This window comes from Neophocaena asiaeorientalis, unplaced genomic scaffold, assembly GCF_003031525.2.
Source record: "Neophocaena asiaeorientalis asiaeorientalis breed wild unplaced genomic scaffold, Neophocaena_asiaeorientalis_V1.1 scaffold5, whole genome shotgun sequence".
Taxonomy (NCBI): domain Eukaryota; kingdom Metazoa; phylum Chordata; class Mammalia; order Artiodactyla; family Phocoenidae; genus Neophocaena; species Neophocaena asiaeorientalis.
Genome location: NW_020174698.1, coordinates 15,309,872 through 15,337,764, shown reverse-complemented (window position 1 = coordinate 15,337,764; position 27,893 = coordinate 15,309,872). Strand labels below are relative to the sequence as shown.

At 38.9% G+C, this 27,893-nt stretch overlaps 1 protein-coding gene across 9 annotated transcripts in view; it reads right to left on the bottom strand.

The window, feature by feature from the left end:
* Positions 1-27,893, bottom strand: part of MAN1A1 (mannosidase alpha class 1A member 1) — a 194,144-nt gene that overhangs the window by 143,467 nt on the left and 22,784 nt on the right. For all 9 annotated transcript variants that reach the window (XM_024758978.1, XM_024758981.1, XM_024758980.1 and 6 more), the window contains exons 3-4: positions 10,855-10,951; positions 8,209-8,324 (exon numbers count right to left, since the gene is read on the bottom strand). In XM_024758978.1, the coding sequence (XP_024614746.1) occupies positions 8,209-8,324; positions 10,855-10,951 (213 nt within the window). The remainder of the gene's footprint in view (positions 1-8,208; positions 8,325-10,854; positions 10,952-27,893) is intronic.

Sequence of the window (27,893 nt, the reverse complement as noted above, 5' to 3'; positions counted from 1 at the left end):
TTGATATACATTCATTCTCTTTTCCTCCTATGAAAATTTTGGATAATCAGGACTTTTATATAAACATCTGATGAAAATTACTGCATGGTAGAAGACTGAACCATGTCAAACACCATCATAAATACATCTTCAGCAAGACATCAGTCACCTACTGGGTACAACCAGTTATTGATCCAGCAATGTATTCTAGAACCTAAATTCTATTTATCTTCCGCTGTCTGTAAGATACTGAGAGACGGTTTTGCAAAGTGCCACGCTCAAGGTCAGTGCTTTGTCTTTTGAATTTCTCGGATCTAACGGTTTGGTGAGCCTATCCAAGAAGCAAATCTGGCTTGTTAGTGAATCCATACAGGTTCCCAGTTACTTGTGTTCTTGTCTTTCAAGATCTCGCTCAGGAAGTCACATCACCATTAGCTGTATTCAACAGTCATCATATCTACCTTCTTTTGAAAACCAAAATTACATTTGAATTCCCAGCATATAGTATTTTCTACTTTTTTTTTTTCCAAAGTTAAATCTAAATTATTTAGAAACCTTAATTTGAGAGCTCTTAACATTTTGGGTTATATTATGTTTTAGGTCAGCAGACTGAAATTTATACACTTCAGGTCACTCTTTACAGATCCTTTGATGAAAAACACTAAGAAGATAAAAACATAAATTGGCTGGCTCGACTGCGGGCAGCAGACTATCAAAACACTACCTTAGAGTCAGAAAGGCCTGGGACTGAAGGATGGTTCAGAAGCCCACTAAGTGCAAGATCCCAGGCAAGTCACATATTCTCTCTGAGCCTTGGTTTTCTCATTTGTAAAAAGGGGCAGTGCATTTCGTACAAGGCGCTACAAGTCCATGAATGTAAAGCACCATGCACAATGCCTGCCACGGGTAAAGTACTCAATAAAATAAGTGCCATTACCACTGCACAAAAGCTCAGCTTAAGTAAACCAATAAGGCCTAGCTTCCTCAGGGGTTCTTGGAAAATCAGAAACTCCAGAATCATAATCTTCTAAATACGAGAATGCAAACTGATATACCTTCTCTGACTCTCATGGGAGTCATGTTTCAAATCCTCTTTTGAAATACAGTATCCTGACCAAGCTTCCTTTTGGGCTTGATACATTTTATACGATATCTGGGTTTTCAGAAGTGAACTTCTACAATCTGAGGGTTTGAGGCCAATTTTATAAACTTCTGACTCTGATTTCCATTAAAATAAACTTATTAAATCTAAATGAAGATATGCATCCTATTAATATTCATGCAGCATTTTTTAAGATGTTCTAAAACTTTTCCAGTGACTTACCCTAATGACAGGAGAGGGGTTAGGGCAGGCAGAGAACAGTATGTAAAGGAGGGAAGCCCCAAACAGCCTGCAACACTAAAATCTTTTGGATTTATCTTAACAATGTAGATTTTGTAGTCTCCTTCAATCTGTGTTTGTTTTAAATGAGATTAAATCCCTTAAATCTTTAAGTAAGGTCACATTCCAGGAATATGCCCCACGTAGTCCATGGCTTCTAGTACATAGCTGTATGTGAGCACCAGTCTGAGAAGCAGATCCAGTCTTTGTTTAAACTGCAAGCACCTGCTAGTTAATTTCACAATTGATGAGCAAGTGGAAGGTGGATATTTTTGGCTTAAGGCCTACCCACAAAACCATGTGGACTGGAGAAACTGCTCTTTCACTTTGAGTTTCCTCTACCAACAGCCTTTGAATCAAAGAACACACTTAACCAGAATCATACATAAATCATACATAAATACATACATCTAAAATCAAGAGGTGAAATCATGGAAAAACTAGGATTCACTACTTATCTCTCATATTGCTTTAGGTGTCTTAGACTGATAATTTCCACCTTAAGTTTATCCCTTTCTTTAGTATTGCTGTCCTCTGGCTTACTATACGTATATGTAAAATTGTGAGATAAAGTGATAAAACTTGCTAAAATGGAAAAAAGTTTAATTCAATAAACCATTTTGTATGGCTCCCTCCCCCCACCCTTCACGTTATCTTCCATCTCTCTACTGGGAAAGGTGTCCTTCAGATAAACAGATCAGGAGCTCACAGGCATGAAGAATCTAACCATATCCAGACAAGAGGGAAAGTGAACACTTCAAAATCCTTGTTTCAACCTGAGTGCCTAAAAGATCAACCTCTTACAAGATAGTATTTTAAATAACTCAGAGGAATTAGGTTGTATTTTTTATAAGCAACTTATTTACCAAAATTATCTATAAAATGATAGATAATAATGGGCTTGACCATTTTAATAACAAATTTAGGTTGGAGAACAGATTCAGCCACAGTTTTTGACTGCAGAACTACAGAGGCGCAGACTTTCCTTGAAGAATAGATATATTGTTTCTTTGCACCTTCAGGCCTTATGATAATTATTCAGAATCAAACCTGCATCAAATTTAAGGAATTCTCCTTAATTCTTTTTTTTTTTTGCTGTACGCGGGCCTCTCACTGTTGTGGCCTCTCCCGTTGTGGAGCACAGGCTCCGGACACGCAGGCCCAGCCGCTCCGCGGCATGTGGGATCTTCCCGGACCGGGGCACGAACCCGTGTCCCCTGCATTGGCAGGCAGACTCTCAACCACTGCGCCACCAGGCAAGCCCTCTCCTTAATTCTTAACTTATGATTCCATACAGCAGGGCAGGTCTGATTGATTGCATTAAATTGAAAAAGACTTCTTGGAAAAGAACTTTCATTTTCAGAAATATCTTAATCCTCTTCTCAGTGTTTGGCCCCAATTATTAGAGTTGGTTTTTTTAAAGAGTATTTCTCTGAGCCCTAAGATCAGAGAATACTTCTTTGCTAGCTATTCCTCCAAACATCCTGTCAGCTTTCTACTCAATGAGCTATAAGCGAGGAACAAGCAAGCATTAATAACAACTGTCCCACTACAAACCAATGCAATAATTGTTTAATAACAATTGCTCCGCTACTAACATATGGTAACTATGCTTTACCTTACTGAGAACCAGTGGAAACATGAGACTTTACAAACCCATTGCTTAAAGAGAGGTTATTGCCTATAAGCCTTGCCTATGTTTAGGCTTAGCATACACATTCATTTATAAATGGTACTTTAAAGTATGTGTTGTATTAACATTCTGAGGATTACAACTCCTTTTAACAGATTAAATAGCAACATTATACTTTATAGCTTAGTATAACATACGTCTGAGCAGCTTTTAACTTCATATTTAAGTAACATGATAAATCTCTTTAGATGAACAAAGTGCAAATTCTTTGGGCCACAAAGATAGGCAAGATCAACATCTTCTCTCTGTCAGTAGATTGGTTTCACCATGAAGGTCCAGAAGGACCCTCAAGTAGCAGTCCAATCTATGTATCACTAATTATGGTCAGAGGGAACAGATCAGTATCCTTATAGCCAAAACCCAAATCATCACCCTTAGCAGACACTGATTAGCATTCGGATAGAATTTCAAATTAAATAACTCCATCCGACAGGATAAGTAACTCAGTTATCTGCACCATTAGGATGTAATGCTGCTCTAAAACAGAGCTTTTACAAGAGCAATACTAAGGCAAATGTCACTTCTTTCATGCTCCATGGCATGGAGCTCTGGACCTAAGTCAAAAACTCATTCAGGCATTCAAGAAGATCCAAAGTTGCTTTTTGAGATCCATTTAAAACCTTCAGATAGAGAACCCTACAGCTTATTTTCCTGAAGAATAGGATGGCATTCCGGTTGGATAAGAGACCAATCTGGACCTTTAAACTAAAAAATAAAGTCACTGTTGCCGCCAATACCTCTGTTATTTTTCAGGAAAAAAAACAGTGTAATTGTTGACATAATCACTTGAATCTGTGGGTAGAAAGAGTGAATACAAGACAAATTCTTTAATGGGACATAATAAAACCAACTAGAAAATTGTAAGTTGAAGCACTTTAAGATGATTAGGAGATGGGACTTCCCCGGTTGCACAGTGGTTAAGAATCTGCAGGGGACACGGGTTCGATCCCTGGTCCAGGAAGATCCCACATGCCATAGAGCAACTAAGCCCATGTGCCACAGCTACTGAGCCTGTGCTCTAGAGCCTGAGAGTTACAACTACTGAGCCCATGTGCCACAATTGCTGAAGCCCGCGCACCTAGAGCCTGTGCTCCAAAACAAGAGAAGCCACTGCAATGAGAAGCATGTGCACTGCAACTAAGAGCCACAACTACTAAGCCCGCTTGCCACAACTAGAGAAAGCCCGCGAGCAGCAACGAAGACCCAACGCGGCCAAAAAAAAAAAAATGATTAGGAGAGTAAATCAAGATAGCTGTCTTGAATTTATGTTTGTTATTAATTTTGATATGGGAAGTATTATCATTTAGATATTATTGATAAACTTTTATATTTTCAAAGGAAAATATGGCAATACCCAAAGAAAGAACTGCAACAAATATGTTTCAAGACCTTTCAAATTAGGAATAGTAAAATAAACAGAAATTCGAGACCTGTGACTATGGCTTTTAAAAGTATATTTTTAAAGTATATTTTGAAGGGTATAACCCAAGACTATCAATAACAGTCTTTAAACGATATTTTTACATAAAAATCTTTCAACTCATTGAATAAAACCTTATAAAAATACAAAAATACAATTTTAAAGAAACGAAGCTCAGTATCTTAGCCATCACTCAACCTATAGCCTAATCCCTTTATCTTACAAGTAAGGAAGCCAAAGAATTTGCTCTTCTTCTCTTCTAAATACTCCGGGCTTCTCTGATGGTGCAGTGGTTAAGAATCCGTCTGCCAATGCAGGGGACACAGGTTTGAGTCCTGGTCCGGGAAGATCCCACATGCCGCAGAGCAACTAAGCCCATGCGCCACAACTACTGAGCCTGTGCTCTAGAGCCCGCGAGCCACCACTACTGAGCCCAAGTGCCACGACTACTGAAGCCCGTGCGCCTAGAGCCCATGCTCTGCAACAAGAGAAGCCACCGCGATGAGAAGCCCGCGCACCGCAACGAAGAGTAGCCCCGCTCGCCCCAACTAGAGAAAGCCTGCGTGCAGCAACAAAGACCCAATGCAGCCAAAAATAAAAAAATAAATTTATAAAAATAAATAAATAAATACTCTGATATCCTCTATTGGTTTCCCTCTGCTTCCTAATAGGTCCCCACGGTCCATGGAATACATTCATGTCACCTGCTCATGGTCTGAGGCCAGCCAACTGCCTTCTGTTACCTTGTCTATTACCTTGAGAGGCCTTTTTGCTTAGTCCTTTTAAATAAATGATTCCAGAGTTTCTCAGGCTACCACTGGGCATGAAAGCAAAGAACTGCTGCCGTATTTGGGGGAGGTTTGGGGCAGTAATGCTATATATGCCAGACAAGGGACCTGGACACTATTCGGGTCTCATGTCACTAAAGTCTACTTTCCCGTCTTCCATCATTAGACTCTGGAAGAATCTAGTTCTCATTCCCCTACCTTTCTGGAGGTGAGGGACGGTGGAGGAAACACATTTTCCATTCTCTCCTCCATATATAAGCTGAAGACAAGCTCATTATTATTTACTGGTAGGTAGCTGAATTTACTCAAAAATAACAAGGCAGGAAAAAAGTATTATTAAGAAACAATAAACCCTCAGAAGGAAATCTAATTTTTTGTTCATTGCCTTAATTTTTCACACTCAGTTCTATTGGTAATATCTGAGCTACCAGACGTCATATTCAACCAAAGAGCTGTAGAACCTTATAAAATCCCTCACTCCTTGGGCCTGTTTTCTCATATTTAAAATAAAAAGACTGAACACATCAATCTCCAAGGTCCCTTTGTATTGGAATACTGTCTCCTTTATATTCTAAATTCAATTATAAGGCAGATTAGACACAGACTCATCTGCTTGTACTTTAAGTCAGTGATCTCCAAAACGGGGTACATATGGCAATTAATTAGAGGAGCAGGAACAAAATGTTAAAACTTTTAATTTATATACATTTTTTAATCCAAAGAGGTAGGAAAAAGACTCAGCTTTATGCTACCTTTACACTCTGAACTATGTTGGTATTCTCACTTGGTCTGTGGGAGAACAGGAGCTCCACAAAGCAGAGGGGTCAGCAGGGAAACACCCTTTCTTTGTCCATTCTCAACATACTGCATGTTACTTGTGATTGGTTATGGAGATTTACAGATATTATCAAATGCTTACCAGATAGACAAGAGGCTTACAAGAATTTTTGCAAAGTAATCTCAGATTAAAAATAATACCAATAGTGAAATAAGTGAGGCAGAGAAAGACAAATATCACGATACCATTTATATGTGGAATCTAAAAAAATGATACAAATGAACTTATTTATGAAACAGAAATAGACTCACAGACATAGAAAACGAACTTATGGTTACCAAAGAGGAAAGGGGGAGGGATAAACTGGGAATTTGGGATTAACAGATACATACTACTATATATAAAACGGATAAACAACAAGGACCTACTGCATAGCACAGGCAACTATTTTATGAAACAGAAATAGACTCACAGACATAGAAAACGAACTTATGGTTACCAAAGAGGAAAGGGGGAGGGATAAACTGGGAATTTGGGATTAACAGATACATACTACTATATATAAAATGGATAAACAACAAGGACCTACTGCATAGCACAGGCAACTCTATTTAGTATTTTGGAATAACCTATAATGGAAAAGAATCTGAAAAAGAATACACACACACACACACACACACACACGTGTGTATGTGCGTATGTATAACTGAACTTAAAAAAACACCAATAACGCAAACATAAGTGAATGACTCAAAAACACCAGGGTCAACTTTTCCTGTTCTTAAAACAAGCTCTCTGTCAACCTCATTACAAGGTAAAGCAATGACTGTGGAATTAGATTAGCTCTAACAAGATGTAGCCCTCCTTAATTATCAAGAAGTAGTAATAGAAGAGTCCACTGTCCTTAATTATGAACCTTTTCCTTGGTGTACAGTGGGTATTGAGGTTTGTTAAAAATGATAGTACATATATGAAATTTAAAAAAATATTTCATATATAAATTGACAAAAGGTTATACTGGGAATTCCCTGGCAATCCAGTGGTTAGGACTCTGAGCTTCCACTGCAGGGGGCCTGGGTTCAATCCCTGGTCAGGGAACTAAGATCCTTCATGCACATGATGTGGCCAAAAAAAAAAAAAAAGTTTAAACTGATAAGGGTCTACAATCAACAAAGGTTAAAGGCTTATTTATGGGAAAGTGGATGCAGCTGCTGCTGGATGCAGTAGAGTGTTGAGATGAGCTACTTCATGGTATTACTGACTTGGCAGTCATTTTGTTTTGCCAAGTGTCTTGCAGGAGCTTTAAATGGACACTAGCCCCTCATGCAAGAGTGTGCCCTCGATTAACAGCCCCAGAGTCCCAAGCAAATGTCAGTTCCTGATATGACTCCCTCTGTGATCATGTCTCCCCCACCTCCCAGGGTCTTCCCCTTGTGCACCCCTTAGAAAAGACCACTGTGGAGCTTACCAATTGGTTTGAATTGACCAATTTGGCCTTAGCTTTGGAACCCCAAAGCACTTCACCCACCCTCATAACGGCATGTGCCCCAGGTCCTGTCTTTCTGTCTGTCTGTAGTGTGCCTTGATCTCCCTGTGTGGCCCCTGCGGGTGAGTCATGTACCTTCTCAAGACCTGTTAAGTAATAAACTTCTCTATTTCAATTTCTTTTGTGGTCTTTCATTGAACTGCAGCTCACCATGGCACCCTGGGCTCCATTCAACAAACGTTCATCTAACAAAGTCACAATAACGCACCATGGTGCAGTGCAAAAGCATTGAGCACTGAGTCACACAGACCTGTGTTAGGCTCACAGCCCTGACACACAACTAGTTGTGTGGTCTAGATAAGCCTCTGAGGCTCCGATTTCTAATCTGTAAAGGTGTGAAAATAATACCCATCTCACAGGGTTGTTGTGAGACTTGAACAAGAACACTTGGCACATGTAGGTCTTAATAAATATTAATTTCTTTTTCCTTACTCTTAGTGTGCCAAAAAACAAAGGCATGGATTTGTGTAGTAAGGGAGGGCAAGTTAAGAATATAGTATGATACTACTTAAAACTGCATTATTTGTTTCTGCTAGGGTACAGTACAATAATCTGCCCCACAAGAGAATTTATTTATGTTAACTGAGATTTAAGAACTGAATTGGCAGCTTTTTTTAACTTACCATATTAAAATTTAGATTTTCGTCAACCCATGCTTTTGCCTCTTCAAATTCGTCTTTCATTTTCATAATAAAAAGTGTATCTAGGGCATCTACTATTGTTGCTCCTTGGATATTACCTGAAAATATCAGAAAAATATTTACTCAGTAAAACACCTTTGACAGATCCATACATGCACATTGACCACACCTTGGAAAGGAAGTGGATAATACTGAATTTACTGGTAAACAAGAATACTGAACACAGTCTAAACATCTTTCAGTGAAAGAAAATTGAAAAGTTGCATCGAAACCAAACTAAAAACTATCACAGGCTATAGATTGGTACACTAATCTTTAAAGTCTCTTCTGAGTTGCAGAAAATGAATCTCTTAGAAATTTCATTTGGGATTGCATTCTCTAGCAAGAAAAAAAAAAAGACCTGAAACCAAGGAGCAACACACTTATTAATTTTAATGTAATTACATCAAAGTGCACCTGTGCAAAACTCTTTGACTATAATTAGATCTAAAATTGTTTAGTGATAGCTCTAAGAAACCATTACTCAAAAATGGAATTCTACCCCCTCTTTTTGCAGCCCTGACTGATCCTAACCTCTCCTCCCATCCTCCTAGCCAGTCGTGACTCTCATGTATTTCCTCTGAACTCCCTCGGCAGGAAGTCTTTACATTGCTCTTGCACTCACCACTTTCTGTCTTCCATTATAACTACTTTTTTGCATCTCCTTTTAGTCTGTAAACTTCCTTAGAATAGAGAAGTCATGTCTTATTCACCTCCACATTCCATACTAAGAGAATCAGTATGTTTTTAAGGCTTAATAATAAATTAAAAAACTATCACTGTATTAACAGAGAGCCAACTAATCTCTTCGATAAAGACTATGGTGGGCTTCCCTGGTGGCACAGTGGTTGACAGTCCGCCTGCCGATGCAGGGGACACGGGGTTGTGCCCCGGTCCGGGAGGATCCCACATGCTGTGAAGCGGCTGGGCCCGTGAGCCATGGCCGCTGAGCCTGCGCATCCGGAGCCTGTGCTCCGCAACGGGAGAGGCCACAGCGGTGAGAGGCCCGCGTCCCACAAAAAAAAAAAAAAAAAGACTATGGCAAATTTACACAAAACTGACGTCTTAATACTATGAACAACTTATAGAGATAAAAGCAAAAATAGAATTAAAAATTTTTTAAAGTTATAGTAAACAATAAAAAATTAAGACCTTTGAGTCTGCATGAAGTTTCTGAGTTTCTCTCTTCAATTCCTACCTCCCATCACCCACGTTAACTAGTCACCGTGTCCTCAAAAACACTACTCTAGTAACATCTGAAATCACTTGTACTGCCACGACTCCAGGTGTGGCTCTTTTCATCTCTAAAGTGTGTCACTGTGATCGACCAGCCAGCCTTTTCCCCACTCTTCCAGCTCTCCCTAACCATTCCTGCAATGCCTTTCTCCCTACCAGAGAGCCTATGGTTCTTCAGAACTTCCTATGAATATCTATTGAACCACCTGGTGCTTTGATAATTCACTATCTACACACACGTCTTCTGCACTAGGTCATGAACTTTGCAGAGACTTGTATTGTGTTTCTTAACACCAGTGCTGGAACGAGAGCCAAACACATGGAAGGTCCTAAATAAATGGAAAAGCATAATGGGGTGATTAGGAGCAGACTCTGACCTTAGCCACATGTGGGTTCAAGTCCCAGCTCAGCCAGTTAGTAGGTGGCTAACACTGGGCAAGCTGTTCTCTCAGCTTCGTATTTCTCATCTATAAAATACATATAATAATGAGGTTAAATGAGAAGATGCACAAATGGCACGTGGCACATAGTGTCAGCTGATACTGTTGTTATATGATTTGATACTATTTAACACCTTTAGTTAAAGTATAGAAAGTCACCTTTTCTATGGTGAATTCAGAAGCATCAGACCAAGGTTCCCTCCTCTTCATCCTGTTACTTATAGACAAAATTGTGGGAACTGAAGAGGAATTGAGTTCAGTGAGAAGGGCACTGGGTAGCTCTGTGACCCAAGGAATCTACCTAACACTTCTGTTACCTAGCACCTCCACGATGGGAATGTTTTTAATACCTAGAGTACTCATCACAGAGGGATGCTGTGAGGACCAAAAGCAATAAAATGATGCCAAAGTGGATAAATGGAAGTTTAAATAACTGACGACTCCATCCTCACTTTCTCTTGCACTGCACAAACAGGAGAAATTTAGAGCCAATGTTGAGAGTCACTGAGATACAGTGAAGGTCACCACGGCTGGCTGCCTTGGCCAGCTTATTGATAAAGACACAGCTTTTACCTGACAGGAAGCAGTTAATGCAGCCAACAAATGTTCCTCTGCTTGGTACCACATGGGAGCTGAAAATCATGATACTGTGCCCATATCCATTAAATAAGGATCTCTGGAAGTGTGCCCCAGGCATCAGTATTTTTTCAAGGGATGCAGGTGGTTCTAAAGTGCAGCCAGTGCTCTATCTGAAGGACACACTACGCACATTCCCTGCAGACACCTCCATCAGGTATGCAAGTTTCCTAGCAACACAGTCTGGAGGATCACACAAACTTTTTCCATCACCCACAAGTTCAGTCGATTGGAGAGAAGTTACTGTCAGTAAGGAGCCAAAGCACATTCTACTCACCAAACAAACTGCTTGAATGGCCTCCTTTTGATACAGGCTTCAGTTCATTTTTTCCCCAGGCATAACGTTTATAATTATTCCAAGCATGTTTCATCATCTGAGAAAAGAAATGAAAACGGGATTATATTTTGAATTTGAGATGTTTTTGTTTCAAAATAGATCATATATTGAAGACCTAAAGGTTAAAACATGAAAACTCACTGCTTTGTTAAAAGGATGATAATTAAAAGGGTGACAAAGGGTATGAATAAGCTGGAACACACACATAACACACAAATACACATCATCCCTCTATGTTTACAAGTGGAGATTTTTTTAATCCATTTAATCCTATTTCATATACATATTTTCAAAAGTCAGTTCTCAGCAACAGAAACTTAGCTTATCATAAAAGGATGAACCATTCTTACATTTATCTATTTCATCCTCATGATGCATTAAATCTGCAAAGACTGCATACTTAAAATTCACATTTTTGCATAAGGTTCTCTGTACTTAGTATATAGACAAATATTCAAAAGTTATGACTTTAAACACTTTGATGTATCTTGACCAAGTCTATATGGAGAAATACTTTTAAATATCTATAGGAAATGAAAAAAAGAAACTCTACGGGTATACATAGATTTTGGAAAACTTCAGCTTAGTATAATTAATCTTTAATTGCATACATATCTGTGTATACATATGTAACTGAAGACTAATTCTACATATTCCCAACCTAGACTCCTTGTACCAGGAATGTTTTTAAAGTCCCAAACTCTCTGCCATAAATCAGTTGTATACCTTTTTAAATTTTAACAAAATTAATTTATCTACATATAATGAAAACCAATCAATTTCTCCTGACTTACAGACTAATTTCTGACCTATTGTGCTAGATATTAACTCTGGCAGAAAGTGAATAATTTTCAAGGGGAGAAATTGTTCTCTAAGAGCCTATCAAAGTTATACAAAAATTTGTATAACTATTGTGTAATAGTTGTACAAATTTTTTTCAATGACTCCAAGAATATACTGTAGATAATTATTTTTGCATACTTTTTAAAAAAGGGTTGAGGACTCCTCACCTGTCTAGAATTTATTCATGCCACTATTCCCAATCTATTAGCAACAGTAATTAAAATATGGACATAATCTGGAAATATTCTAATCTGGCTCCATATTTTAAAATATCTTAAAAAGCACCACATAAAGTTATAAATACTATGTAAAGGCTGTTTCTCACTAAAAATCTGCAGTGAGATCAATACAATTTTATTAATAAGAAAGTCTTCATATGTCCCTGAAAACAATAATGCACATCTTTCTTTAATCAATTTGTATATTTTCTTCCTATCTCACCAGTACTGCTACTAATAATAGCTACCAAAAAGTCTGTACTATCTGGTGGGTACTCTGCTAAATGCTTTAAATTCAGTATTCAATTCTTGTTATAACGTTATGAAATGCGTTGTATTATCTTTGTTTGGTAGATGAAGAAACTGAGACTTCTAGAAGTGAAAACACGAACAACTTTACTCAAAGTCATGACATTTCTCCACAGCTGTGGAGCCAGGGTTCATCCCTGTGTTGGCCTGACTCCAAAGCCTGACTTCATCACTTTAATCAGGGTTAGGCAGCCTGACATCTGAGGTAGAAAGATTAAAACAGGCCTAAATTCCATGTTGATTAGGATTTCAAACTCCATACTGAAACCCTAATAAAAAAAAAGATAAACTGAAAACAAACCAAAGATTTTTGTTTGAATTTTATTTTTTCCTGAATATTCATATTTGCATTGGTCATACAGCTAACAATGGCATTAACCATACACTGCATCAACTTCCTTTAATGAGTCGGCAACAGAATCTTCCTTTGATGAATGAGATTGCTGATCTTCTAACAATCAATAGAATGTGTACATCGTAGTGTTTTTGAGATTTTCTCTTATAAATTAATTTTGTTGGAAAGTATAAAAGGTTTGAAGGTAAAATAACCTGATTTATAATCCCTATCGTATCACCAATTAGTCTCATAATCATGGATGAGTCAGAGTTTTGTGAGACTTTATCTGAAAACTTGGGATTGTAATTCCTCACAGGGTGCATGTAAGGATTACACGAGCATGGCCTGTGTGACGGCTCACGGCACACATGGCGAATAGTCACACGCTTATTGAATTTTAAGCCTATATTGAGATCAATTAAATTCACATCACAGAAACAGAAACCAATGAGCCTCTGAAAAGACTAGGTACATGAACACTAGGTATAAAAACACCTTGAGATTACATCTCAATTTGACTTGGTTTTCCCATTAAATGTACTGTATTTGGTAAACTCTTCATTCCTATTCCAAGGATAAATTCAGAAGCTTTTGGAATACACCTGATGCAAGAACAGGAAAAAAAAAATGTTATGATGATTTGTTTCAGCTCCAAGTCTGAATCGAAACCAGTGCCATGTACTATTAATAACTCAAAGACAGCATAAAACTTTCCTCTAGAAGACTGTTGTCAAAAATGATCATTTATACAACATACCACCAGAACAGAACCTCGCTGAGTTACCACTGTAGTATATACTAACTTTCCTTATCTCCTTTTCCCCAAAGAGAAAATCTGACACCAACTGCTTATCTGCCTACATTTCAAAAGTTGCTGTGACCCGTTTCTCAAAATGGGCTCCCATCCCATGGGATTTCTATGTGCAAAGTTAGAAAAGAAAAAGAAAACAATGTGGTCAAAGTGCCCTGTATGGAGCTCTAAGAGTGGTTTCTCCAAGAATCTGTGAAATGAGGAACAGCCATATTGGTCATGGATTCCAGTGGTTGGTCACCTCTGGAAATGATTTACCACTTTAAAGCCAAATAAGACTTCATGTGTGTGTTTGTGTCTGTGTGTGTGTAGAACAACAATGAGATTAAATTCACAGGTCATATATACAATCAACTTTGTAACTCAGATTTATGACATACAAATATTTGAAAGCATCAAAATGCTACTAGCCTCTAATTTTACAGTATTAAGCCACTAGCCAGCTAAGGGACCATGAGAATGAAAGCATTTACTCTTTCCAGACTCAGTATGCTCAGCAGCTGACAGGACAAGAAGGTCACTTTTAAAATTCAACTACAAAGATGTCCATAGATAGGATTAATCCTTCATCTTCATAGGCTCCTTCATTTTGTTTTGTAGTCTTTCATCACTCTAATCAGGGTTAGGCAGCCTGATATCTGAGGTAGAAAGATTAAAACAGGCCTAAATTCCATGTTGATTAGGATTTCAAACTCCATACTGAAACCCTAATAAAAAAAAAGATAAACTGAAAACAAACCAAAGATTTTTGTTTGAATTTTATTTTTTCCTGAATATTCATATTTGCATTGGTCATACAGCTAACATACAGTGTGAAGGGAAATAAATGAGATTTTGTAGCAGTAATCCTTTGTTCTGACCCAGAGAAGCTGGAAGTAGGCATGAAATATCCAAAAAATAGCACGACTTCTCCTTGACTCTATGCTTATTGAAGAGTCTTTGATTAGCACTTTGTTATCAATTGGCATCAGGGCTGCGTAATTAGTGCCACTTATTGAGTGTCCGCTACACCATGCGTGATAAGATGCTAAAGGACTAGCAGGGAAATGTACATGAGTCTATCATGCTTATAATCTAATAGATAAGATGGAAGCTTAACGTTTTCCCTTCTTACACACTCACAAATGTTTATAAATATGAGAACAATAAGAAAAGCAATTAAATGTTGTGCATAACTCCATGAAATGATGCTCAACATCACTAATCATTAGAGAAATGCAAATCAAAACCACAATGAGGTATCGCCTCACACTGGTCAGAATGGCCATTATCAAAAAGTCTACAAACAATAAACGCTGGAGAGGGTGTGGAGAAAAGGGAACACTCCTACACTGTTGGTGGGAACGTAAATTGGTACAGCCACTATGAGAACAGTATGGAGGTTCCTTAAAAAACTAAAAATAGAGCTACCATATGATCTAGCAATCCCACTCCTGGGCATATATCTGGAAGATGAAAACTCTTAATTTGAAAAGATATGTGAACCCCAATGTTTACAGTGGCACTGTTCACAATAGCCAAGACATGGAAAAACGTCTATCAACAGATGAACAGAGAAAGCAGATGTGTTATATATATACAATGGAATATTACTCAGTCATTAGAAAGAAGTAAGGCCATTTGCAGCACCATGGATGGACCCAGAAATTATCCTACTAAGTGAAGTCAGAGAAAAACAAGTATCATATGATATCAATTATATGTGGAATCTAAAGAAATGATACAAATGAACTTATTTACAAAACAGAAACAGAGTCATGGACATTGAGAACAAACCTATGGTTCCCAAAGGGGAAGGGTCGGGCAGGGACAAATTAGGAGTTTGGGCTTAACAGATACACACTACCATATATAAAACAGATAACAAGGACCTACTGGACAGCACAGGGAACGATATTCAGTATCTTGTAATAAAGTATAATGGAAAAGAATCTGAAAAGATTCAGTTAAAGTGATATAACTGAATCACTTTGCTGTACATCTGAAACACAACACTGTAAATCAAATATACTTCAATTTTTAAAAAATTTTGTAACTAACAGTTTGTTTCAATTTTATGTCCTAATCAAGGGCATGGGAAGCAATGAATAAAGAAAACTACGCTTGAATTTCCCCAGGTATGTGTAGATTTCATAACCTACGTTTTTGTTGCTAAGAACTACCCTTAGCAAATGTTTTTATTTACTGATTCTTTAATCACATGATCTTAAGTTGCTCATAAGGCACATTAAAAATCTTTTTGAAAATCTCACTTTTTTTTTTCCAGACAGGTTTGATGAGGATTTGGGGCTTTCACTGCCTCTTTTAAAAAGCACACAAGTTCAAGTCCCACTTACAGGGCCATCCTGTGAGGTCTTATACAAAATCTCTATAGTCTGACCCAGTGATCTGGGTCCCTGGGCCCACTGACTTACCCAGGGCCTGGTGCCTGACCCACAGGGAGACAACTGAGGGCTGGCCATGAGCCTTCGAGGTGAGGCACCCGCAGTGTGACACTCTCTCCAATGGATGGACCAACCCAATCATCTACTCTACCTAGGGGAGTATAACTGGGAGATAGTCACAGAGAATCCGGAGGCCAGAGAGTGATGCAGAAGCAGAGAAGTACAAATACATAAAGAAAAAAACCCACAAGAAAGAGTCACGAAGCAGTTGAAACCATGAGGGAGACGGAAGGCAAGGAGAGAAAAATAAGAAACTGGGAAGCAGGTATGGGGTGCTCAGTTAGTTACTTGGTGCCCCAGGGGAATTATGTTAGGTTTGTAGAGCCTCTGTAAAACAGCAAACTATGCTGCTGAATGCTGACTGTTGATGAATTATCTTCCTCTCCTCCATGAGGCATGGCTCTTTGCCTGCTGAGACTGTTTACTTACTTCCCCGTGTGTCCTTATAGAAAATCCTCTTGTTTACTGAGGAGGAATGTATAAGAACGGTCACAGGAGCAGGCATCTAACAAACTGGGTTCATATCTGAGCTCTGCCATCATCGGTGTGACTCTAAGTGAGATAATTAATCTCTCTGAGCCCACTTTCCACACCCATTAAAGGTAAATAAATAAAACTACCAGTCCAGTGGCACTCACATTCCCGCTGTCCTAGAGGACATGAAGGAGCTGTATCCGGTTCAGCCGAGGACTAGGGTAGGGGTCAGTCTACCGCCCTGATTGCTGAACTGGAAATTGGTGGCCTTCGCTCTTAAAATTATACTTACAATGGACGCTTGGAACGACACTGATTTTAAATGCCTGTCAGTAGCTTCCACCAAACTTTGTCTGACATTACTTGATTATCCCATGAAAGAAAGTAACGTCTGAAACTTCCAGATAAAAATCTCAACACAACACATTTTCAGGATCACTGTATCAATCTTTTCTTTCATCTTTGGTGGAACAGGGAAATGAAAGAAAGGAAACAAGATTAAAAAGTATTTTCAGGGAATCAAGTCACAGCTTCACCAAACCCTCGCTTATCCACTGGAAAAAAAATTTCTAGATATGTGAACACGCGACAACCATCTTGCCGCCCCTTCCTCTTATCTGGTGTGGTCCTGCTCCCTACATTTCCCTGTGGGAATGAAGACCGAGAGTGAGCCAGCAGGAGACCCTGGGCTGAGGATGCCATCCCAGGAAGCAAGGCAAGGCAGGTGGGCTTCAGCTGGGGGAGCCGGAGCCCTGCTGCCTGAGGGCCTGATCTCTCAGACTCTCAGTTTCTCATCTTTAAAAACAATAACTGAAGGAAACCAACGTCCCTCTGAGGTGCAGGATGTTAACAGTGGAGGAGGTGCTGTGAACCTAAAACTGCTCTAAAAATGAAAGTCTGTATCCAAAAAAAAAAAAAGAGAGAGAGAGAGAGAGAGAGAATAGCATTGTCTTCCTCACATCATGGTCTGGAGATCAAATCTGATAATGTCTGGCTGGAGGGAGACATCCAAAGAGTGTTCCTGGCCTTCATGCACATCTCCGCCTCACCGCCCCACCAGGTGCAGGAGTTAAACAGAGATAAGGGAGAACAGTGCAAAGGAAAGCAGACACTGTGCTACACTCACAGCAGACAGGGCAATTCAGGGAGAGAGAAATTAACAGGGTAGGAAAGAGGTCAATGTCACTGAGAGGTGACAGAACATAGAGCATGGTATAACTCTGCACTCCCAGACACTGCAAGCCTGGAGTCTACCACAATTACAGGCGTTTAGCATCCTCTTACCCTAAACGGTATTAGGATGCCACCTAAGACAGTACTGGGAAGATCCTCCCCTTAACACAGTGTCCTGGGAAAGCCCAGAGTCCAGCCACCTTCTATCTGTCCTCACCCAGAATGGAGAAAAACCCTCCCAGCCGTGATAGTTTCCAATTTTACCCCGTATCAAATTAAAACACTCATTCAGCACCTTGCTCAATTCATCTCTTTCGAAAGCTGAAATATATTAGTTCTCTCTCCCCTTCCCCAAGGCTGTTAAGGTATTCTATTTCCAAGGTTCTTTTTCCCAAAGTCACAATGACAATTACTACTTATTGAGTACTTATCGGTGGCAGGGCGTGAATTACAAAGATGATAGAGTAAGGGTGCCAGATTTAGGAAATAAAAACCTTGCGTGGGACACACACATACTAAAAAAGCATTTATGTTTATCTGACATGCAAATTTAACAGAGTCCTGTATTTCATCCAGCAGCCCTAGTAGAGAGGGATAGGACACACTGAATCCTTGGTTCTGTGTCCAGGGCCAGCTCCCTGGATTGTGCCCTGCTCTGCCTTGGGCTCAAAAGAGGGACTGAAAATTCAAGGGCCAGACAGAAATAGAATGGCCAGGTCTAGGGCAACTGGAAATGACAGGGAATGAGGCCAAACAAGAGTGGAGGCCCTGGCTAAAGCCATTTAAAAAAATATTCTTAAATAAAAAATACTAAGCTTGCCTTCAAGGTTTGAGCCAGGTTTTCCAGGGGTCTAGAAAAAAAAACAGTATGTTAGCTAAGGGGAAAAAGCATCCGTGAGCCACAGATGGCCCACAGACCAGCCGTCTGCACTGCAAGCCCTGGTTTCTGGGCACATGTCTAGACCTGACTGCTCTGTGCTTAGTAGGCCTGTGGGCATGTCGCTTCCCTCTGGCCCTCTCCCCTAGCTCAGGGAGCAGTGCCCAGCCCACTTCTGAGCCAGGCTGCCTTCTGTGCGTGCTCTTGACTGTCCAGGGCCTGCCAGGACATCAGTGCTGACTCTACCAAGAATTAGTGAGGCCCTCGAGACCTGAGATGTACAAAGCATTATGCACACACTTCTCAGCAATCCTCTTCCTGCTGGATGAGTGGTAGGTTCACACTTCAGAAAGCATTTATAATTCTAAATCCTACACTGTTCTACAAGTGAAACTGAAGAAGCTGTAAAGGAGAAAGTGCCTTAACTTTGTCCAACACTTGTAAGGCACTGGGAGGCGAACCTGATAACAATTTACCACACACTTAATCCTCCTTAATACCTCTGGGGTATTACTACCCCATTTTACAGATGAGGAAGCAGAGGCCCAGCATAGCACAAAGGAAGAGCGAGGTGTCAAACTCTCTCATTCTGATTCTTTTCCCTGCATCACTTAGGATGCCTTGACTTTTTTGCTGCTTGCAAAACTTAAGACGGTCAGCCACAGCCTCCGAGCTCTTCTGCTGCTCCATGCGCAGGGCCAGCCCTACCTGGGGTACAAAGAGACGCAGCTGGGCCTGGCAGCAAAACGGCACACACCAAGTTGGGCTTGTAAACTGGCTCCAGGACAGGACCTGGCAGCACCAGCTTTTCTTGCCTGCATTGTACCCTTTAACCCTCAGGACCCTCCTTCCCTCCAATTCAGCTCTCTCTCCAGCTCTGTCTCCCAACTCTTCTCCTCTGGCTGTGCAGGCTACTTGGGCAGACAAGATGGCTCTGCCCTGCTCCGACCCTGCCCGTCCCTGGATTTATGGAGAACTGTGAATCCCTCTCTTCCACACCAAGCTGCTGACTGTGCTGACAGCTGCTCTCTTTAGCTGCGGTATTTCCTGAGCTTTATCACCACCACCAGAGCTAAGGGTGGCCAGTTTTTCTTTCCTCTTCTCCACTACTCTACTGCTTATTTTTTGTCTCTGTGTGCAATTTGTTACCATGCATCCCAGGCTGCCTCATAACCAAGGAGGGGATAGATACGTGTTCATATTTTCTTCAGATTCAGATGTCCTAAATTCTCCCACAGCCAATTTAGTATACTTTCTTTTTAAAGATAGCAGGAGATATATAAAGGAGTAATTATTTAATGCTAACATTGTATGAACCCTAATGGGCTAATAAACATTAACTCCCAATGAATTGAAAGAGCAGTTAGAGCAGTAATCTCTTTTGAAAAAGACTCAGAATGCCTGATAAAGCCAGTTTTAAAAAATGAGAATTCCAGTTAATTGCCACTTGTAGAGGACAGATTGTCCTGTTTCTAAGAAGAATCTCACACTCCTAAGAAAAAGTCAGTTTTTCTAGGTCTAGCTCAGAGAATTGGGTTATATGCTAGTTAATGGTTCTCTTTCTTTGTGACCAAATTCTGACATTATTTTATAAAACTCTGTGCTATTACCAAATGGAAGAGGGTAGAGGACACCCCTCAAAACCCCAAAACTTGACTAAAATGTAAGTATATAACTCTAAAATATTCGAAGAGATAGTCATTTCACATCTCAAAAGTTGGCCATTAGAAAAACACTTGTTCATATGTGACTATCTAGTATATTTCTTTTTTGGAAAGCAGTACTGTTGGTGAGAATGTTTTCTTTACATAGAGAAAAGCTCTCGATCAGCCAAGGGTCTATGACTTGCTGTTATTTACTTCTCAAAAATATCCGTCTCATAGTTAATGATTGTAGTCTCTTTCCACAGAAGTTGTCACTCAAGTTTAAACACTCAACGTCAGGGTTTTTGTTGTTTGTTTGGTTGACTTTTAATTGATCTAAAACTGCCTTTGTTAGATTACCCCTGCTAAGTAAGAACTAGCCGGCTAGCAAGTGGGCCTTTGCAGGCCAGATGCCAGCTGATCTTCCCTGCCCGGTCCCCAGGCAAAGACCTAGCAGAGCTTTCCCAAACCTGGGAAACATCAGCAACTACAGATCTTTCCTGGCAGTTAAGAGAAAATGATATCCCCTGATGTGATATCATGAAACTCCCTTTATTCTAAGAAGGAAGTCTAAAAAACATATCCACATAGGAAATAAATACTATCCTCATCAGTGAGTATCTTACCTCAAAAGATTTTTTTTTTAGTTTTAATATTTGTAATAATAAAGCAAGTCCAAACATTCTTTTAACTCATGCATGTCATTTCTACAGCTTCAGATTTTCACTACATTTATCTTTTTTCCAGTAGTGACACAATAATGTTTTAGAACAAGTATGCTCTCCTTTAAGGGATTTGTTTATAAGATTTGTCAAGTTCACGAAGACTAATAAACTTAAAATTTTCTTTTAATATTCCTTTTTTAAACATTACAAATACTATGAAGTTAGAACATAATTAATGAGAAATGAAAAAATTAGCAAAAATTCTCTAAAAAAATTGCTAATGAGCAAAAGTTAGAGATATTTGCCTTTTAAAATTATGTTCTTTTCTTCTTATTCTTTTAAGCAAGCAAAGTAGCCCTAGAGAGTCAAGACCTGTTCTCCTTCAGTTATCAAGAGGAGAGCTGCAGGATACAGCATTTCTTTTCCTTTTTTTCTTTTGTGTGTATGTTCTTTTAATAGACTTTATTTTCGTTTATAGCAGTTTTAGGTTCACAGCAAAATTGAGCAGAAAGTACAGAGATTTTTCCATATACCCCCTACCCACACACCATACCACCTCCCCTACTACTAATATCATGTTCCAGAATGATACACGTTACACTGGTGAGCCTACACTGACACATCACCAGAAGTCCACAGTTTACACTAAGATTGTTAATGTACATTCTGTGGGTTTTGGCGAATGTATAATGACTTGCATCCATCATTATATTATCATACAGAATAGTTTCACTGCCCTAAAAATCCTCTGTGCTCCCCCTTTTCTTCCCTCTCCCCTACCCTACCCTACAACCACTGATCTTTTTACTGCCTCCATAGTTTTGCCTTGTCCAGAATGTTGAAATCATATAGTATGTAGTCTTTTCAGACTGGCTTCTTTCACTTAGTAAATATGTACTTAAAGTTCCTCTATGTCTGAATTTTCATGGCTTAGTAGCTCATCTCTTTTTAGCACTGAATAATATTCCATTGTCTGCATGTCTCACAGTTTATTTAACCATTTACCTTCTGAAGGACATCTTGGTTGCTTCCAAGTTTTGGCAATTATGAATAAAGCTGTTATCAATAGGAGAGTTGCAGGGAAGAGTGTTCCCTTTTCAAATTAAAACCAGAAATCACTATTTTCTTAACAAGGATTACAAATTATAATTTTGTAAGTTATTACTTCTTGAAGGTAAAATTCGTACATATATATTGGTTACAAAATGTCACATATTACAGGGAAATTTTTCTTAAACTTCTGAAATGATTACCCGTAAAATTGTCCACTATTAGTAAATAGTTGGGGCACTCCTTGTCATTCAAGATTCCATAATTTTATATTATGAAAGTAATCCTTTTGTATACTGCAGATCACAGTTTTAAACATTATCAGAGCATATCAATAATGAAAATGTTTTATAAAAGGTGCTATTTTGAAACTTACTTATGAAATGTAATATTTATGTATACTAAATATCAAAAATGCTAGTTCCTAAGTATAAACTTGCAGTAGCAACTAGTGCTTCTATAAGACTTAAAATCCATAATTAGTGTGTCACAAAAAGGTACTTATCCTTAATAGAAAGGGCCAGCATTTATTGAACACTCACATGTCAGGAAATATGTAAAGCATTTACATATTCTCTCAGTCCCTCACAACAATCTTACAAGGAAAGTAGTCTCCTCACTGAGAGTCCCATTGCACAGATGAAGAAATCAAGAGGTTAAATAATTTTCCCAAGGTCAGCCCTTTAGCAGGGGTGGAGGTTGTCTCTGAATTTAGGCTGACCCTGAAGCCTGTACACTGTACTGAGCTAAAGATGTGACCCATGCAATCGGGGAAATGTGCCTTCCAAATAAGCTTCTAAACAAACTGTTAACTCATGTTATTGATATACATATTTGCATGCTTTCTATTACCTATTTAATTATTTGAGATAAACTCAACTTTCAGTAGTGAGACTTCAGAAACATGCCATGCAAAACCACCTTCCCATCTTTCCTTTTCTGAAAACTTTGCTGACACAGGAGAGAAACATTAAATATATTGGTAGATTAAGGAATTAAAATGAAAATGAGAATATCTCTTGCTTCTGATGGCCTGTGGAAAAGCCTATCTTACATACATTGAAAAAGAATTTTGCTTTACATACATTTGAACATCTACAGTTTCCTTCCAGTGAAGTTCATCTCCACTTGAGCATCCTACAGTGGATCATAACCTTTATTCTTGGTCTCATAGTATATGACGCTTCTTCACCAAGAAAACACACCAATAGTTTTGTTTTTTGGCAATTGAAAAAAGAAATTTTAGTTTAAATGTCAACAGCATTCTATAAATTGCCCCTACATTGGCAATAATATCAGATTTCTTCCTAAATACCTACCAAAAAAGTATAGCAATGCTGATTATTTTTCAATGCTCTTTCTACTATAGTTTTATTTAAACTTCTACTATGTTACTAATGTTATTAATGAAGATGGCAAACAATTATTTTGGAGTATATGTGGTAACACTGTTAAGGCAAGCAATCATACCTAGTACGGTTGTATCACTGCCACCCTATAAGCCATATTTTCTATGGGTTGAAGATAATCTGAGATGTTCTGTAAGTGGCGGCAAGTATTTCCTGGATCTGAAAATGTATTACTCTAACCATTCTGTTAGAACTTTAAATTCTGATAAGGCTAGATTTTTTTTTGGTAGAAAGAGATAATCATCATTCATTCTACAGTTGCTGGATGGCAAGTGCACAGAATTAAATATATGCCAGGTTCAGTGACCTGGTAAAAGTAGACGGTATTACTTAGTATTAGTTTTGGAATGACTTCCAATTTTGTTCAGCTATTTCACGGCTTAAAAATTGGGCAAAGACCTTCATAGATTTAAGAAGGAAAAAAAAGTGCCAAGTTTATCAGCAGAGGTCAAATTATTTCACTATTCAGAAAGACTACATAAAGTACAAAACAATAATAAAAATGGGAAAATTATGAATATACATTCTACCTGTCGCAGACTGATTCACTCCACACCCAAATCTCCTTCTGCCTTGCCTGTCCTTGGAAGAGAAGCTGTAAAAGCCGAATGTGTGCTTCCCTAATCTCTCTACAGCTAGAGGTAGCTATGTGACAAAGCTCACATCAGTGAGATGTTTGTTAAGGTCTGTCAACAGCCCTGTTGTCCCTCTTCTTTCTTCCTTGAATGGAGGTGTGATGCAGGTAGATGTGCTGTCACAGTGGCAGTTCTGCTACCATAAATGAGTGAAAACCCAGAACTACAGAGACATCATCCTGATGGAAGAGACCGTGACAGCCTGCCCTGTTCTGTTTTAAGTTCAAACTACAGTTATTTTATTACTTAACTCATTGATTACCAATCACTAATGAATTTAACATTTGAGTAGCTATCCTTTGGTTGTCTTTTAAAAACCTGAGTGACGAGATCAAAACTGGACTTACACCATACCCCAACCTGGGGAAAGAGGAAGTTTTTCTCTGGATTATTTCTTTTCATAATACTGTTTGGTAGCTGAAACTACTCTAAAGGTTTGATCAGAACAGTTGTATAATAATAAATAGTACAATTTATCAAAGAAATTATGGTAGTTGAGACCTTTGTTCAAGCTTTAAAAGACCAGTATGGGTGAAGGGGATGGGCATCAATGATTAAAAAAAGAAAAAGTATGTAGTCAGGATTCCTGGATTCACCCAGAAAACAGTAACTTCATGGGACAATTTGAGTTGTTTTCCTCCACCCTACTTGAAAAAAGTAAAATATTTGTTCAAAATGGGATAAAATATTCAAGTAAATATTGTTATCAAAGAAGAGGATTATGTTATATTTTTGAATGAAAATCTCAAATATTAGTTCAGGCATCTTCTATAATAGAACTTATCCACAGTGCTGGTAAAAACTGAATTACCCTAAGAGTTGCATCCCATTCTTGTTAAGCTATCTGAAAAGGGCTCTGGTTAAAAAATATATAAAATAGTACATACTAAATATTGTGCTTCTGGTGAGTAAAACTAACTATATGAGTTGAAATGTTTAATTTTTATGTACTTTTATGGAGCATCATAGCTGACTTATAATTTCTTTCTCTCAAGTGAAAAATTTATCTCCCTTAAATATGTGTAACAGCTAGTGGGAAGCAGCCACATAGCACAGGGAGATCAGCTCGGTGCTTTGTGACCGCCTGGAGGGGTGGGATAGGGAGGGTGGGAGGGAGATGCAAGAGCGAGGGGATATGGGGATATATGTATACATATAGTTGATTCAGTTTGTTATACAGCAGATACTAACACAACATTGTAAAGCAATTATGCTCCAATAAAGATGTTAAAAAAATGTGTGTGTGTATATGAAAGAACACAACTTTTTGCTGTTTTATTATAACTACACCAAATCTTGTTTAAAATAGGTCAGTATATTTGTGATCTTCAACTACTGATTTCCATATAAACTGACTGTTTTGTACTACATATTTTCTTCTCATTGTTTGAACAATATTGGGATTCCACATCCTTCATTTCTGAAAACAAGACTGTTGTTCCAAATAGTATGACCTTCTACCACCAACAGAAAATACCTTCCTAGCCCTGAATATAAAATACTGTCCTTGGCTTAAGACTCTCTAACTTGGTTTAGAATATCCTTGTCTAAAATGCTTCTCCGAAGGAGGAGGATATTCTGCCTTCTCCCAGGGTGGTCTGTCAGGATTTATGAGGGATCTGTCCCTCCTGCCTGCTTCCTTAGCCCTGTCTCAGAAGGATACCCTCCCAGGAACTAACTACTCATTTAAAAATTTTACTGGCAAAGATCTGAGGTCCTGAAATGTAATAATAGATCAAACACGCAACCTGCAAATGTGTACCCTGGGCAATAATGAGGGTGATGCAGTAGGCTCAGCCTCCGACACACCGGCCAGCTCCTGGAGGATGTGCTCTCACAGAAAGAAGCAGATGAAACCTGTCAGCCAGGCAGAGAGCAAATTCCAGAACAGATTCAGTGGGGCAGTGGGGTGCAACTGCTCTGCTCTCCTCATACTGGACTCTCTGGACTCCAACTCCCAACTTCATTCCCACCTGTTCCTTTGTGCCAGACTGAACTGTTCATTCCTTTCATGAACATGTGCGTGCCTATAGTTACAAGGCCTGTGCTACATTCACTTTCTGTCCACAAGGGGCTAACCTGTGCACGGCTGTATGTCTGTGTGGTAAGTCTTACCAGTGTTACTAAGTGCTGTAATTCTGGTTCCACTGTTTTCTCCTCTCTCTGACTTGGACCTCTGGGTCCTGGGCTCTGCTCAGTTTAGACCCAGGACTACTGTGATATGCCTTGCTGGTGATATTCTTTGGAACCCAGACTCACACCTCAGCTCTATTCTCAGGACTCCTGGTAACCAGCTCCTGTACAGGAACTGTCTTCCTAGCATGACTTCTACCTTCAGCCCAGTCCCCTCAAGTCACTGCCCTAGTCCATCACAAAAAAATGCCATTCTACATGTTTACACGAGCAAGAGGCATGGTCCTGTGATTGCTGCTGAGCTAAGCCTGCTTACCAAAGTTCTTTCCAGAGCAGAACATGTGTAACTGTCGATTCATTGTAATCCAAGGTCCCTTTCTCCCAGATCAACTAATTCTCGATGGAGAAACTTAAGCATTTCCCTATGTTTCACTGGTAAAGCTGTTAAAGAGTTTTTCTGAGTCTTCATCACAAGGCTCTGAATTATGAAGCGGCAAAATAAAATTTGGGTAAGTCATTTCAAAATTGAAGGAAGGCCTTAACTTGTTTTCAACTGCTATGTAGCTTGATCTTTTAATGCTCAAAGATGCCACCAAGCCATATTGAGGTGGTCACTGATGGACACGACTCTCCATTGTAACAGCCTGAGATCATAGGACATGAGCTGGACTTTGTCCAAACCCTTGAAAGATGCCACTTACTGTTCATATTTTCTATTTCTTCCTGATTCAGTCTTGGCAGGTTGTGCATTTCTAGCCAATAACTCTTAAAACTAATCCCTCTTAATCACGAAGTCTGTGAAGAAGTAGTTATCACTGTTCTACCACTTCTAAAGAGTGTCAAAAACAAAGTTTTGAAGCTCAACAAAAGACCACACTAAAAAATGTAATTCTGCTGTAAACTGCTTTTCCCAGTTTCTGGCCCTGAAGACAAAGTAAGGCAGATATGGTGCGTTATCAAAAACATTTTGCTTGTTCCTTTTAAATGAAGTGCCTGGGGGTTTCTCTTTGAACCTCTTTAGGTACATAACGACCTGAAAAGGACAGAGTGGATGTCATCCTCAGTGCAATGAACACTCTCCTTTTGCTGATATTTGTATGAGCCAAGAATTTGTTAAATACAATAAGAAAAATCTATTTCTATTTTATACAATCACATATTTTACCAATACTTAGTAACTGTATAATGTAATCATGTAATCAATTATCAAGTATTTCTCAGCACCTACTTGGTGCCCAGCATATCCGGGTTCTGCTTAATCCATAATAATTTACAGCTACAGGTTGTTGTGTTTGTGTCTTGTGGTTCTCAGTTCCTTCAGGGAGATGACAGAGAGGAAGGTAAGGGAATGCACCCAGATTCTTTGCTTTCCCTCCTGGATGACAGTCTAACCAGTTCTCTGCACCCTAGTGGTAGTGCAGGTATTGATGACTAACTGACCCAATCATCAAAAGGACAAATTCTGTGAAAAGGGAGAATGGATAAATATAGTCCTGCATAGTGAGAAAGACAACTCAAGTAGCTAAACTTGAGGTGGAGGTAACAGGGGTGAGGGGTAATGGAGAGGAAGGACTGGTTGAAGAATATTCTAAATCATTTGATACATGTAAGAGAGAGGGGAGGGAGTGAAGACAGTAAACACACAAGCCTTACAGAATATTCAGAAATAAAAATGACACTGGCACAAATGTTTCAGGCCTTTCTAGATCATATACTACAATGTAGGTAAATTCTAAATTGGTAACTAGAGTGGGTAGTTATCTTGACTGTTACTCTGTTTCAACATACATCGTAACACCAAATTCCCAAATTCAAGTAATTTCTTTCCTATGATCTCCCGAAGAAAGCTCACTGGAAAATTTTTTAGGAAAATTAGAAATTCTGCTCATTTCTTCACAAGAACAGAGTATTTCTAATACCTAATTGTGTATTCTAGAGGTTAAGCACATTCTTGTGAA